At 36.2% G+C, this 15,857-nt stretch overlaps 1 protein-coding gene across 1 annotated transcript in view; it reads right to left on the bottom strand.

The window, feature by feature from the left end:
* Window positions 1-14,401, bottom strand: part of LOC129262456 (band 4.1-like protein 4A) — a 41,171-nt gene extending 26,770 nt beyond the window's left edge. Inside the window, exons 1-9 of the mRNA XM_064099319.1 lie at window positions 14,398-14,401; window positions 12,820-12,940; window positions 11,561-11,737; window positions 9,547-9,607; window positions 4,606-4,757; window positions 3,515-3,757; window positions 2,557-2,652; window positions 1,838-1,987; window positions 1,526-1,600 (exon numbers count right to left, since the gene is read on the bottom strand). Coding sequence (XP_063955389.1) covers window positions 1,526-1,600; window positions 1,838-1,987; window positions 2,557-2,652; window positions 3,515-3,757; window positions 4,606-4,757; window positions 9,547-9,607; window positions 11,561-11,737; window positions 12,820-12,940; window positions 14,398-14,401 — 1,079 coding nt within the window. The remainder of the gene's footprint in view (window positions 1-1,525; window positions 1,601-1,837; window positions 1,988-2,556; window positions 2,653-3,514; window positions 3,758-4,605; window positions 4,758-9,546; window positions 9,608-11,560; window positions 11,738-12,819; window positions 12,941-14,397) is intronic.
* Window positions 14,402-15,857: the final 1,456 nt, after the last annotated feature.

Below are 15,857 nucleotides of genomic sequence, written 5' to 3' on the forward strand. Positions count from 1 at the left end.
AAAAAAGAGGAGAGGAAGGGAACAAAAAAAATAAGGAAAGAAAGAAGAAAGGAAATAAAAGGAAAGTAAGAAAAGGAAGGAAGGGAAGAACAAAAAATGAACAGAGAGAGAAAAAGGATCAGGAAAGAAAGCTAGGAAAGATTTGAAATAAGATAAAACAAAAAAAGCAAGCAGGAAGGATAGAAGAAAGGATGAAGAAAAAAAGATAGAAAAGAAAGAAAATGAACGTAAGAAAGCAATAAAGAAAGAAATGAAGAAAGAATTAAAGAGGAAAAAAAATCCAGCTTCAAGCAAACAAAACAAATGTAATCATCTAACATAAATCTTACTGATATTTGTCTTTTTTTATAATATATTTAAAAATTGTTAGAAAACTAAAATGTTTTAGAAACGAATAAAATTTCAAAGTGAAACATTGTTGCGGCATCACACCATCTCTTCCCATTGTCTTGTCTTCTTGTTATCGGTGCGAACACGATAAGACTCAATTTCACTCAAAACAAAAGCTGAAACAACTAAACCGATCTAGTAATGAAAATTTGATAACTTGCTCCTACGACTACATCACCAAATCATTAATCTGAGGATCCATATATATGTAATTATAAAAATGTCCTGCCGATTTTGTGATTATTTTGTTGGAAAAACTGTTAATCATGTGAGATTTTTCACTTTGATTCAGAGTTTGCAAATCTCCTCCGATCATGCAAGCCTGCCACACACCACACAGGCAGGCAGGCCAAGCCACGTGTGGCAGCTGGTACATGTACCCTGTATGCTAACTTTGCGTGTGTGTGTGTGTCTGTGTGTAGATCCCAGAAAATCACGGAAAATGGCTTGCACTTTGAATTGATCTGAGTTAGTTTTTAACTTTGTTTTTTTCTCTCTCTCTTCTGTATTTTTGCTTGTGAAATATGGGAGAACTTTGTAAACTTTAATCTTACACTGAGAAAGGGCATGACCAGTTTTGAAAAAGGGCACGTCGGCCAGGTAGAAAAAAGGGCACGGCCTTTTTGGCCGTGAATTGATCACTTTTTTGTAACTAAAGGCATCACGGCCAGTTATAGGGGCATCGACGGCCTGGCCGTCGATTAATTTTATGGTATACCTTAAATTTATGCCCTGCACAAAGCACCATCACATTGGGGATTTTTTATGCGTAATTCATTACCGCACTACCTATCATAATGCACACTCACCTTAAACACCCAGCTAGCTAAACACAATGCATATTGTACACGATTGAAATTTTAAGAAAACGTATTTTACAAAGAAAAAAAGTAACGCTGTATTTTGGGTGAAAAAACAGAACAAATACGGCAAAAACGTAACGGTCATTTGAGATAACATGCATACTAGTTCATATAATTTTGACAAATGCATTGCAAATAATGGGTGTCAATATTTGAAATATTCAATGGGATATGTTCATTTCATGATCTTTTCCCAATCAATAGAAATCAATAAAGCAATGACAATAAAATATTGCAAATATTAAAAAAAAAATTTCTATTCATCCACTCACTTTCTTCTTCTCCTTCTCCTCCGATGGCTTGTCTCATCCCCACTTGCCTCTGATCCCGTTAACGACCTTCTGTACCTGTAACAACAAAATCAACAGAGATGATAAAAACAGTTAATAGCTGGATTTATATAGCAAGGACGCACAAGAACATGCAAAACTAAGGAACAGCAAGCGGTTTGGGCAGGCATTAATGCAACGTTAGAATTAAATTTACCATGAATTATTCATTATCATATTTTCCAGAGACTTTCATTAATTAATCTTTACTAATCACACACGATGTATCTTATCTATTGTGCAAATTATGTTTACCTGTACTTTCTGGAGCTGATAGATTCTGTCTCGCTGCCTGATCGGTCGCCATGGTGATGTCTCCTCCTGCTAGTGCCTGGTGACGAGGATCTGGAGTGAGGCCGTCTTGGTCTGTGTACGGGAGACTCGCCGCTTCGTGTAAACAAACCCCTGTATGATTCAGAAAGCATCATAAAAAAATTTAATTATGAGATGGTTGAGTGATGAAAAGGTGAGCAAATAAATCTGTTTTTTGAAGAAAGATGGGGACTTTTTTTACATTTTCCCTAAGAACACATCAAAATTATTGCATAATATATGCCATAATTTTCACTGTTATCAAACTTAACATCATATTCCCCATCATAATGAATGCCGTCTACAGCAGCTTCATCATCACTACTATCATTGCCACTACCATGACCAATTATATCATCATCGTCAGTAACACCACCACAAACATCATTATCGTCATCATCATCACCACCACAAACATCATCATCATCATCATAATCACCACCACTAACATCATCATCATCACCACCATCATCATCACCATCACCTTAACCATCATCATCATCGTCGTCATCATCATCACCATCATCATAATCATCAAATTTATCATCATCACCATCACCATAACCATCATCATTATCATCATCATCTTCATCCTCCTCCCTCATAATCATAATCATCACCACCACCATCTCCATCTTCCGCACCACTGCATCCATCCTTACCTATCTGATAGAGCTCCATCGGCATCATCCCAAGGCACAGACCTGATACTGATACCAGAGGTTGGACTCTCCCGACCACTCAACTGACTGTGTGTTCTAGTGGCAAAGGGAACAAGATCTTAGATTGAACATGAATAGAATACTTACTAAAACTTCAGTTTGCCTTGATTTTAAAGGTCTAAAAAGCTTAAAATAAGAGCACATATAACAGCTACCATACTAACAGTCAAGTAACCTGTGCTTTTCAACCAATCGCGATAGCTCAGTCGATAGAGCGGGGGTTTTATACTCCGGTGACCCGGGTCTGATTCCCAATTGGTGCACTAGTGCCCTTTGGCAAAGCATTTAAATCCTCATTACCAGGTCCCTCATAGAGGATCTAAGCCGTTGTCCTCTGGTTGCTTGCTTACAAGCATTTATGCTTTCTTAGCAATCAGGTAAAAAATCACTTCCATTTCCATTTCCAAAACAGATAATACTGTGATATACAATGCTTTCATAACTATAATCCCGATCTCTAAGACTGCTTTAGATGTAGTTACAATGATGACAAATGCTATCAACACCAACAGAACATCATAGTATATTATTTGTAATTTCTTTTGTTGCAAGAATGACCGAACAGAAGTAAGCTAACATTCCAAACTAGTTTTCACATGAAATAAAAGACTGCTAACCAGACTCGAACCCTGTGTAATCTAAGGATTACTTCATAAAAGTTGTCAGCACTGACAAGTTGTCATTATACAACAGCTACCATAATAACAGTCAAGACACCTGTGCTTTTCAGCCGGATCATATGAGGTAGATTGTTCAGATTGGATTGGACTTGTCCAATGACAACAGATGACAAATGTTAATGAAATGGCATCCAGAACAGCAATTGTTAAGGGATTGAAATTTCTTTCTTATTTTGTCACAGATATCAAAATATTTCAAGTTTTGAAAAGAACCTCACCTCCTGACTGGTTCCGGAGCAACAGACTTGGCGACTCTCCCGGACGACATCATCGTACCATCTGCGTCGTCCATACCCGGTGATCCATTCATCATCAAGGAAGAATGGTTGACATAGAGACTCTGGTCAGCATCATTGCCCGAGACTCTCCTGAGGTAGCGACGGCTGGGAACCCTCTGAACCTGGGGCTCGGGTCGTCTCAGCCTCATGGAGTTCTGAAGTGCCTCCTCCTGGGTCCTGAAACTGAAACCAAAGAGAGAACGTTCTAGGAATTTGATGCACAACCTGAGAAAATCGTTCTATCAGCACTAGGGGAGCGTTTCATCAACATCTGTGTTCTGACAAATTGTCAGATATGAGAACTTTCCCAGGTTCTGATTGGCTGAGAAGCACTGTTACTACGGTAACTGTCAGACAAAACAGAACGTAATTGTTGGATAAAAGGTCTGACAAGTCCTTTCATGAAACGCTTCTCAGATTTACAATAATTCACTCAGATTAGAGGTAATATTAACACGAGGCAATTAATATATCAACTCATAATCTATAATAATAATAATAATATAGGTATATTTACCCAAGGAAGCTACATCAGTTCTGAAAACTGTTCTCCCAGCGGGCCCTGCTATTATTATTACCCCGGCTTTAGCTGGGCTGCCTAGGCGCTCAAGTATTCAAGGAATTTCTTCCTACCGGGTACCCATTCACCTCACCTGGGTTGAGTGCAGCACAATGTGGATAAATTTCTTGCTGAAGGAAATTACACCATGGCTGGGATTCGAACCCATGACCCTCTTTTTCAAAGTCAGAAGACTAATCCACTGGGCCACAACGCTCCACACATCGTCTTTAACAATCTATGTTTGTTAAAGACAAACATATACATACAAATACATCAAATTTATTGGAATTTATTGCTCTTAAATCTGTGGCTATATAGGCATGCACGACAAAATTGAAATGCTCTCCTTAGAGTGGAAAAGAACCTGATGACAGCAGCAAACATATATTGGTTAAACCCTTCAGTGATATTGTTGCAATTTATCAAAGCTTTAAACACTAAATAAAAACCCACCTATTATTATAATTACCTGTATCTGCTACCATTGCTCTTGAGTGATTTGGTAAGAGTCCCATTGCGTTCGAGCATGGACGGCCTTAGCCTGAAGAACATATGCTGCTCTATGTAACACTGGAATAGATGCTTGCATGATGAGTGTGAGGGGAGTGTCCAAGAATACTCCTAATAAAAGAATGAAAAGAAGAGTGAAAGATATGAAAAAAATATTAAATTGCAACATAACTGAATTTCTGTTATTGTGACAATGTGATCCATTAGACTTAGATTGTTATTCATCTGTAAAAAAATGTATTTTATTATATCTTTTCAATAAGTATAAATATTATCATTGATCACATTTTTACTATTCATGCCTTTATTCAAAATTATGAGCCTGTTTTGCTTACGGATTACCAGCTTTGATGCAAGGTTTTCCTTATGATATCAATAACATCCTAATACTATTAGGGGAGATCAGTGAAACCAGGGAACTCCCTGGTGAAACCTAACCCATGCTGTTAGAGCACTTAAATGGCCTATGATAACAGAGGGGAAGCCCCTGGGGTTTAAGGACAAACCCTTTGTAGCTGGGCCGACAGCTTAAACATCTCTAAAATACCGCAAAGATTTGCACACCAAGCACATTGAGTTGTTTATTTTAGCTGTCTAGAAATTAGAATAAGAATTTCAATTATTTGATTTGTGACGTTGTAAGCGAGCAGCTTTCCCACACATATGATAATGAAATGCCATTATCTCAGAAAAAGAAAAAAAGTCATCATAAATCATTGAAAAATTGAAATTTATGCATTTTATATTCCATAACATATTGGGCAGCTGCTCATATAAGTTGCAAATCAAAATCTTAAACCCTTCAATATTTTTCATTATTTTTTTTTGCGATTTTCATATCAAATTTTTTCGTCAGGATGAACTTTCTGTTTATACGCAACCATGGTTTCATCTCATATCAATCTCAAAAGTTATCAAGGAGATAGCTAGACCAACAGGAAATGTAATATAACTGCTCTATTTGATAAATCAGGGGAATATTTATCAACAATTAATTGTTGGACAATTTTCCTTGATTTTGATTGGTTGAGAAGCACCGTTTCTATGGAAACCGTCAAATAAAACAGGACCTGTCAGATAAAACATGTATGTCGTTTGATGAAACGCTCCTCTTCTTGTTACTGAGAAAAAGTTTTTTTTCTTATTTTATTTTTAGACATTGAAAGCAATACTAAAATGAGGTGCTTTAAAAGGAATAGAAGTGAAAAATGATAGAAATACTACAGTAAGAGTTTGAGAAAACTCAGATTAAAAAAGTGCAGAACTTCTGGGATCTTCAAGACTGAAGATCTCCATTCCCTTCCATTAGTGCACTATTATAGCTTGCATTGCTTTGTTATGCTTTGTTCATTGGTGTCTTCACTTTTGTCAAACAAGCCTACATATATCTGATTCTCTATGAAAAGCAGACTGAAATATCTACATAACCAAAAAATCCCCCCAAAATGCCCCAACAGTTTACAATCTTGCCTCACTTTATAGTTTGCTCTTAAAGCCTTCAATGTTCCAGGCATTCTCATACCATGGATAACAAGGTAGAAAAGGGGAAGTTGTAGAGTTGCCTCGGAACTTTAGAAGACTTTCAATCAAGTAGTTAGACTGTTGTTGGAAAAATATTTAAGGAAATATGAAAATATCAGACTTTCAGGTGAACTATTTTTGTTCAGTTTGGGTCTTATTGATCACATTTTAATTCCTAAACTTTCTCATTTCTGAAATTGATATAAACTGCTCCAACTTCCGCTGAAGTGTAATTCATTATTGCTACAATTTGATAGGCATTTTCAATGTCGGCTTTGTCAAATGTTTTATAATTGAGAAAATAAGGCATCCAATTTTTTTCCCCAACATATCCCACCAAGTGTACTTGTAATGCCTACGATCACAACCAAAGCCTGCCGATAAATTGCTTTAAAATACTCTTAAGTTCAAGTGCCCAACTGCTTAGCAAGTGTCGAATAACAATACTCGGGTCACGAACACGGCAGGTTTTATAAGTGTCGGGCATGTCGCATATGCTGCGTTAGAACAACATTCATGTTTGCCAACCACCTGGCCCAATGTTTATTGAAACAATACAAGAGTGCGGAATTAAAGACAGGAAGATATGGATGTGAATTTGACACAAGGAAATTGGAAGACATTTGGAAAGTTTTGGTGTGGGATAACTGGTTTAATTTTTTCATGCTGGTATACTCAGATGAAAGGGGGATAACAAGGGGACTAGAATTATAACGAGAGAAAGATGAAATATACAGATATATACAGGGACATAGAGACAGATAGATAGACAGAAAGATAGATAGAAGATAGATAAATAGATAGACAGACAGACAGACAGACAGACAGGCAGACAGACAGACAGACAGACAGACAGACAGACAGACAGACAGACAGACAGACAGACAGACAGACAGACAGACAGACAGACAGACAGACAGACAGACAGACAGACAGACAGACAGACAGACAGACAGACAGATAGATAGATAGATAGATAGATAGATAGATAGATAGATAGATAGATAGATAGATAGATAGATAGATAGATAGATAAAGTCATGCATATCTTAAAAATAGCTTTAGTGCAAATCTACCCCAGCCCCCATAAATAAAATGTTCAATGTTGTTTGTCTTATGCAGATATAACATTGGTTCAATAAAACTAGATGGAAAAAGTAGATAGGACTTTTCCCTTTATCTTTTTCAACTCACTTCAACTTAAAGTTCTAATAATACTGAATGTTAGTTTTTCATCAACTTTATGATCTTGAAGAAAGCCGAGCATGGTCTTAAAATAAACAAGAAACACAAATGGACCATAAAATTCAACTCCCACTACTTTTTCTTTCAAATGATCCAGTAATTGAAGGGGGGGGGGGGCTATAAACGTTTGACAGCAAGGAGTTTGAAAATATGTGCAATGACAATTAAAGATATGTTTGCCTCTGATGATAGATAAGCCGTGTACGGAGAGCAGTGAAGGTATGTTTTATGTATCTATGATATCATATTGTTTGACGAGCATTAGTGTCACTTGTATTTACAGGTATGAATTTCCATCTTGATTTGTTGCTACACAACAATTTGTCAACAATATCTATTTCGGTCCCTTTTGCCTGGAGGTATGTCAGACCTGTCTCCTTCGATTCTTGTCAATTTCTGTTCCTTTCAAGATCACCATTCACCTCTGTCTCTTTTTATCATCTGTTACTCTTTTCTATTTCTGTTTCAGATTTTTACAACTTAATTATAATTGCATTGCTTTCCATCTATCATCCAATGTCTTTAACAATCTCATGCTCTTACATTTGCAATAATCAGTGTTCAATATCATTTTGATTACATTTCCACCTATCTCTTTTTTGATGAAAAGTTATCATTTCTTTATAACTTTTTTGTATGTTAATATTAAAAATCATCAAGATTGAAGATTTAGCATTTTCTGTTTTTACCATTTCTTTATAACCCTATATTTTCACCTCTTCCTCTTCAGCAACACAGGCCCTACAGGCTTCTTCTTTAACCCCCCCCCCCCCTCCATCCCTTTACCTTTCACCCTGCCCCCCTTCCTCCCTCCCATTCAATCTTTCCCTCTATCTCTCTCTCTTTCTCTCAGTAATTCTAGTTTGTACCTTATTTCTTTTAGCTTCTATTTACCCCTCAATTTCTCTCAACTTGACTAAACTTGTTTCCCTTCTCTACACAGTATTCAACTTATCCATCCAACATTCTAAGACCCCCCTCCCTAAAATTAGATCCCTATTAAAAGTCTTTTTGACTGTGTTCCATTCTCATCTATCAACAATCAGCTAGAGTATACATACCAAGAGGGAGAACTTTAGGATTGTTTTGGTTGATTTTCCTCTTTTAGTGTAATGGTTTCGATGAGTGAGGTAGGTCCTATCATATCAAATTGTAGAGGACATGTTTTCTGTTGCAAGACTACCTGTTTTGATCAATCTAACTTCCTTTTGATAGGTAGAAAGATTATGTTTTTCTTTCTACAGCTGCAGATGGTTTATAAAATGACATGACAACATTCTTTAAAATATGGTGTTGAAAATGCAGGCCAGAATTAGAGCGTTGAGTTTTGAATATTGAATTATGTAGTGACTGACTGAGTGAACCATTAAAAAAGCAATTACCTGGTGAGTTGAATATAAAAAAATGAATAAATAACAAATAAATCAGCTATCAATGAATTGATAAAATATGCTAATTTGCATATTGATGACCCCATGAATATCCATGCATGTGAATACAAATTATTATTGTTATTATTGATATAAATTACACAGCAATATTAAGTTAAGACCTTTAAGAACCAAAGTGTTTTAAGCTTTTCATTTTCTATTCTGAATATGTTGCAGCTGTCAAAATTTCAAATAGGTTTTGAAAAATGCCAACAACCGAAAACTCAATAAAAGCCTGTATCCGAATCTTTACGATACCAATAAAAAAACAACATGAAAACTTTGGAGAAAAAAAACCCCATCAAAAAATGCCATCAAGGAATGATGCTCATGCCTGTAAAAAACAAAATATAAGCTGTCAAAATTTCAAATAGGTTTTGAAAAATGCCAACAACCGAAAACTCAATAAAAGCCTGTATCCGAATCTTTACGATACCAATAAAAAAAAAACATGAAAACTTTGGAGAAAAAAAACCCCATCAAAAAATGCCATCAAGGAATGATGCTCATGCCTGTAAAAAACAAAATATAAAAACTCCCGGAAAGAAGTTTGATTACATTTGTTCGCACCCTTAATCCAAAATCATCGAATTTTTATTTTGAAGTGTCATGCTCCTAAATACCGAAGCATCATTTCTCTGAAAACGGTAAATAAATCACAAAAATTTATGAATGTTGAAAAAGTAAGAAGATCTGTTCATTACCTTGCCTTCTACAGTGATCCTGAACTCCATGAGTCTGAAGTTCATTTGTTTGATTTTTGACCTGTAAAATGGAAGGAAAAGAAGAAAAATTCGGAACAGGTAAAGGAAAATAGAATACTAGTCTCCAAGCTCAGACTCAAAACTGACAATTTAACAATTATACCATGTCTAGAATAAAGACTAGACTCAAAACTCTTTGTCTATGTAAGTCCATGTAAGAAAGAGGCAGCAACAATACGTGAACCTAGTCTCACTGCTCCAGACTCTGCAATATGCACTATGCGAATTGCAAAAAAAAAGAGAAAAACAAAGGTCTGTATCTTCATACTAATGGAATGCTAAGACAAAATAATAAACAATGAATGAAAGCATATGAGAAAAAGGAAATAAGACTTTAAGGATTGATTTGTTTTCTTTGATACACAATTTATTTATTTATTTATTTATTTATTTCAAATATTTAAAAGAAGGGTAGCTCAATCAGCAACAAGCTGGTTTTCGTTGAGGCCCTTCGTAAACAAACACAAATATAAAACATGGTAACATATTCAAATATAAACAAAGAATAGAGCATAAATACTAATATTGAAAAAAAAAATGAAATGAAATAAGCATAATTAACTATGGAAAATAACAGAACAAATAAAATATGATACTGTACAGATGTTACCTAAAACTAAACGAAAACATTATATACACATGAAAAGAGATAAAATATGTACAAAATGAGGAGAAAGAATAAAATAGATTCCACCATTAGTCCCTATTACATATTAAAGGTTTTTTCCCATTTAGCCATTTCCCGTTTGAACTGTTAAATGTTTTCTATGAATCGGAGGTGTTCGGGTAGTTTATTCCAATGTAATGGGCCTGTGACAAAAAATGATTTCTGATAAAAGGTTGTACGAGCATATGGCACCCTGATTATCATCTTATTTGTGCTTCTAGTTGTTCGGGAGGATATTTTCTCTATATAAATAAACTTATCACAAAGCACCTGGGGAGCAGCTTCATGTAAACATTTATGAACCATTAAGCGAGATGCTCTAAAAAAGACATTGCGTATTTTGGGCCAGGATAATATTTCGAAAATTTGTTCAGATGGAGTTTCCCAAGAGAAGTTAGATACCATGTATGCTGCCCACAATTGTAGAAATGATAAAGTGGATGGATAGAAGGGATCTTGCTAATCGAATTACATATAAAGGTATATATTTCTATAAGTCCTCTCAATTCAACTTTTCAAATTTCAAAATTCAAATTTAAATGTTTGATTTATTTCAAACAGAACATAAAGCATAATACAATTTTATGTCATACATTTATAATTACACACAATAATATATAAATATAAAGTTTACATAACAAACTTTACTCCACTTATTATGACTCTGCTGATAGTTGTGCTGCTGCATCCCCCATCCCTCCCTTACACTTGGCTCAGTTATTTGTATGTTCTTCATCTTCTAAACCCCACAAATCTCTCTGCACCGTACTGCTCTACAAAGCAGTTGCAAAGTACCATTCTCTTCTTGTTATGGAAGATGACCACACCCTTGGGCGTGGCCCCTAAGAAGTACTCTATGATAACCCCTTTCTACCAAATTTCACAGGTGATCCTCCATTAACTCTATATTCCACCTACAACCCTACTAAAAATGCATTGCTCTACTTACCAGTTGTAATTGCCACTCTCTCCTTTTTATGATACATGACAACACCCTTGGGCGTGGCCCCTAAGAAGTACTCTATAATGACCCCTTTCTACCAAATTTCACAGGTGATCCTCCATTAACTCTATATGCCACCTACAACCCTACTAAAAATGCATTGCTCTACTTACCAGTTGTAATCGCCACTCTCTCCTTGTTATGATACATGACCACACCCTTGGGCGTGGCCCCCTAAGAAGTACTCTATAATAACCCCTTTCTACCAAATGTCACAGGTGATCCTCCATTAATACTCCATATTCAACCCCATGGCCCTACAAACACCGCATTGCTCTACTTACCAGTTATATAACGCCACCTTCTTCTTGTTATGGTAGATGACCACACCCTTGGGCGTGGTCCCCAGGAAGTACTCTATATGGTCCATGCCTACCACTTGACATAGGTCCACACCATACATCTCTAGCCGCTTCACCCTGTCCAGGAATCCCATCTCTGCTTTGGCTGGTTGCAGACCCCTGAAATAGATAGGGAAATGTAAAATTAGAAGATTATTTTTGTTGTTCTGTATAACTTTGTGGAAACATCATGATCTTACACTAAAAAAAAAACCTCCCAAAATCAAGGTATAATTGCCAATGTAATTAATAAACATAATTAATAATAATTCAATACAATGTTTCTAAGTGCTGCATACTATTATCCTGGCTTTAGCACGGCTTGAGCATTCAAGGAATTTCTTCCTACCATTTTAATACACCTGGGTGGAGAGTGGCAAATGTAGATTAACACCTTGCCACAGGACGCGAGTGCTGTGGTGGGATTCGGTCCTGTATAGATGTTCTGAATTGATCAACAAGCCTGATACTTATCTGGCGCCCATGGCAGAAAGATTAATGCTTAAAGGCAACTCTTAAAAAAAAAATCAAACTCAAGTCCTGAAGGGTGGTTGAAAATCAAATTGTGATTGATTATTGAAGTTACGTTTGATTGCAACGCTTTTTGGAAACAGGCCTTTAGGCTATGTGAGGTAGCATGAATGAAAAGGGTATATTTTTAATCTACATTTTGATGAGCGGTGATGACAAAACAAATATACAAAAATAATAGTATTTTAGGCTGAAATCAAGAGAGGATATGACACCATTCTCATTGCAATCCTAAAAACTAGTTTACTGGAAACTGGTTTAGAAACCCAGTTGGAAGATCGCTTTGCTAGCGTTCCCATTTGATCACCTGAAAGTGGTTTTTAAAACCACTTCACTGCAGCTTCACAGAAAGCGATCTTGCTGCTATGGGTACGCTTTCAGTTTCGCATGAAATTTGAAACCACAGTGTAGGCATTCTACACAAAACATGTGCGAGGATCACTTCCCGAAGAACGGTTGTGTCCTCACTTACTCTAAAACCACTTTAATACGGCAAAGTAATTTTGAAAACTCCATCGCGAGGTGGTTTTTCCAAACCGTTTTGGAAGATTGCTTCCAAGACAGCTGCGACAGCTCTCATTACACATGAAACTAGTTTCCAGTAAACTAGTTCTAGGATGGAAATGAAAACGGGTTCTAAGATTTCAGATATTTAGCAGCGTGGATCTTACCTGAGTTTCTGATGATGTTCTGAGATAGCTTTTTCAAGTTCTTCCGTCTGATTCGGTACAAAGCGGAACTCAGATACATAGCCCTCTGGGTGGAGCTCTCTGTCGTAATCTCCTAATTCAGCTGCGAAAGAGAAAGAAAGAGGAGATAATTCAATCATTGATATTGATCAAGGAAACATAAAAACAAATTGATAGCCCAAAATTGCTATTTTTCTTTGTCTATCAAAAATGAATAAATAGGGTAAGAGTGATCATTTCCAAGAATCATCATCTCATTATACAAGATCCAAATTTGTGGCAACTGTCTTCATGAAATAAATGTAAATGTACTTTTGCTAAAGAAAAGGGAGGAGTCCATGACATATTGGAATAACTTTATTGTCCGAAAATGGAGTATTGGTCAATCAAAATAAGGACTACTGTAACAGTTGTATGCGTGGAAATTAGAAAATAATAATCAAACATAGTATGACTGTATGACATCTACTTGTAGTATGGGGAGCCTTCCATGAAAGGACTTGTCGGACGTTTTATCCGACAAGTCCTGTTTTATCCAACAGTTACCATAGGAACAGTGCCTCTCACAGCCAATCAAAATCAAGGGAAGATCTGACAACTTGTCAGACAAAAATGTTGATGAGACGCTCACCTGATTTATCAGGGGCCGCGGAAGCGGGGGGGGGGGGGGGGGCTGGGGTGCTGAAGCCCCCCCATTTTTTTCCAAAACCGTGTACAAAAACGTAAAAATGACCATAGGATTGTGATATTTTGCATGGTCAGCCCCCCACTTTGAAAACCGTTCCGCGGCCCCTGTTTATAAAAAACGAAAAACAACTAATATAGAATGAACTGATTTGATTGGTCTACTGTAATTATTTCAAAAAGGATGAAAATCCAATAAAATGCTTTAAACTAAGATGGCTTTCACACTTTACCGAAATGTACCACCTGGGAGGGGGTGTTTCACAAAAAGTTAAGAATGACTTAGAGTCGGACTGAAATACGATGCGCAATCTTCTTGATCAATATGCAGTAGTGCGTGTCCTCTTAGCATGATCTGGCCAATGAAGTCATGCCTTTTATGCCACGCGCAAGGACTCTAATGGGGCAATGCAAGAAACTTGTAATCAATTGAAAGTCTATTTTTAGTTGCTAAATCAATCATAAGTTTTGAAATTAATTGCAAATTTGAGATTGATTGCTAATCTGCTTCTTGAAACAAACAATGTAATCTGATTTGCTATGGTTAAAATTGATCGATCAATTGTAAAACTGCAACAGAATATTTGCAATTGATTGCAAATATTTTCTTACAAAACCCTGTAAAATCATACTTAAATCTTTGTGAAACATCCCCCAGGTAACTTATTGGCGCTTCTAAACACTTTTTTTTTGGGGGGGGGGGGTATTCAGCGCATAATATCACAATTCAACATGAAGTAAAAATCAGAAACTTCTAGTACTACGCATATTCTAAGATGCAAGTCAAGAAGTGATGACCTTTGATCAAGCTATTAGTCATAAGAAAAGAGTTATATTTAATGAGGATTGTATTGAACATAGGAATATTTATGATACCCATGATATTATAAACCAAACAAAATAAATATGCCAGAGGGGAAAAAACCTTCTCTCAGACTGGATACAGTCTACCTCATACAAGTGCATTCCCACCAGATATTTCAAAATCTTGGCATTTTTATCTCTGAAAGACTCTGATGAAATCGATACATTGGATTTAACACTTGTCCCTTGCTTGTACAATGCACAACAATTGCCTACATCTATTAAGCCACCATCAAAATAAAACAATGCATATTTACTTTATGTATTTGATCCCACGCTATACATGCAGAGGACTTCGCCCAGATTAAGTCCACAGAATATTTTATCTGATTAAAAACTTGTATCCGTAGGGAGTGATACACAAACAAATGCAACCGCAAACCCAATCACATTTCAAGATAAATACCAGTTGTGTTAACGATCTCAAATGAGTTCGAACAGAATCCAATAAAATTACCAGCAAAGTGTTTGTGTGTATAAATCAAATTTGTGTGCCAAATAGCTCTGGAAGAAAATGCGTAATTGCTGAGAAATGAGCTTAATAAGCATGAAATTCCATCAAATGTCAGGTATTTTTTCAAAGCAATATTAATACCCTTTCCCACTTATGCTTTTTTGCCTTAGTGATCATCAGAATTACCGATTTTGAGCTAAGATTTCATGATTTTACAAAGATAAGTTTACATTAAATACCAGATCTAGATGCATGATAATAGTTTGACAATTAACCTTGATTTAAAAGACTTTCTCATGAAATAATTGTTTGCTGCAACTTCTGTCTTTTATCTTAAATAATTGGGCTAAAGAAAAAAGGATGGTAGATAATTTTAATAATAGTTGCACTTAAATGAATTTGCAGTAAGTAGGTCCGAGTCATCCCATTTTTTTTTTTTTTTTGGGGGGGGGGGGAGGGTTGACTGGTGACCGCCCAGGCCTACATGTATTTTTCCAGTGGACTGCCCAGTTCGAGGCAGGCTTTAGCAGTAATACATGTAAAGAGTTGTTGGTGTTCAATGGTAAATTGCCAATTCGTCCACTACCAACTCGTCCACTAACCACATGGTCTACCTTCATTTAATCTAATGCCATTCCGTCCATTTGTTTTCATTCGTTTTGCCCAAATAACACTTAGTCTAATTAGACCAAATGGTATATAGACTAAATGGCTATTGGACCAACTGGTCATTTAGATGGAATGGTGAGTGGACGAAATGACACAAACTGATGTTAGACCAAATGATGTTAGACCAAATGATGGTAGACGAGTTGGCAATTGGATGAATTGGCATTGGACCCAATGGAAATAAACCAATGTTATAATCCCCATTTCATCAAAACAAACACTTGACTAATACCCCTTTCATAAACCCAATAAAACACAATTATGCGGCTAATAGCAGCATAATTTGGTCGTAAAATCAGAGGAGGACAAGAGTTATCCGCATTATTCTGATGCTGCTATTATCCGCATA

The sequence above is a fragment of the Lytechinus pictus genome, chromosome 5 (assembly GCF_037042905.1).
Source record: "Lytechinus pictus isolate F3 Inbred chromosome 5, Lp3.0, whole genome shotgun sequence".
Lineage (NCBI taxonomy): Eukaryota > Metazoa > Echinodermata > Echinoidea > Temnopleuroida > Toxopneustidae > Lytechinus > Lytechinus pictus.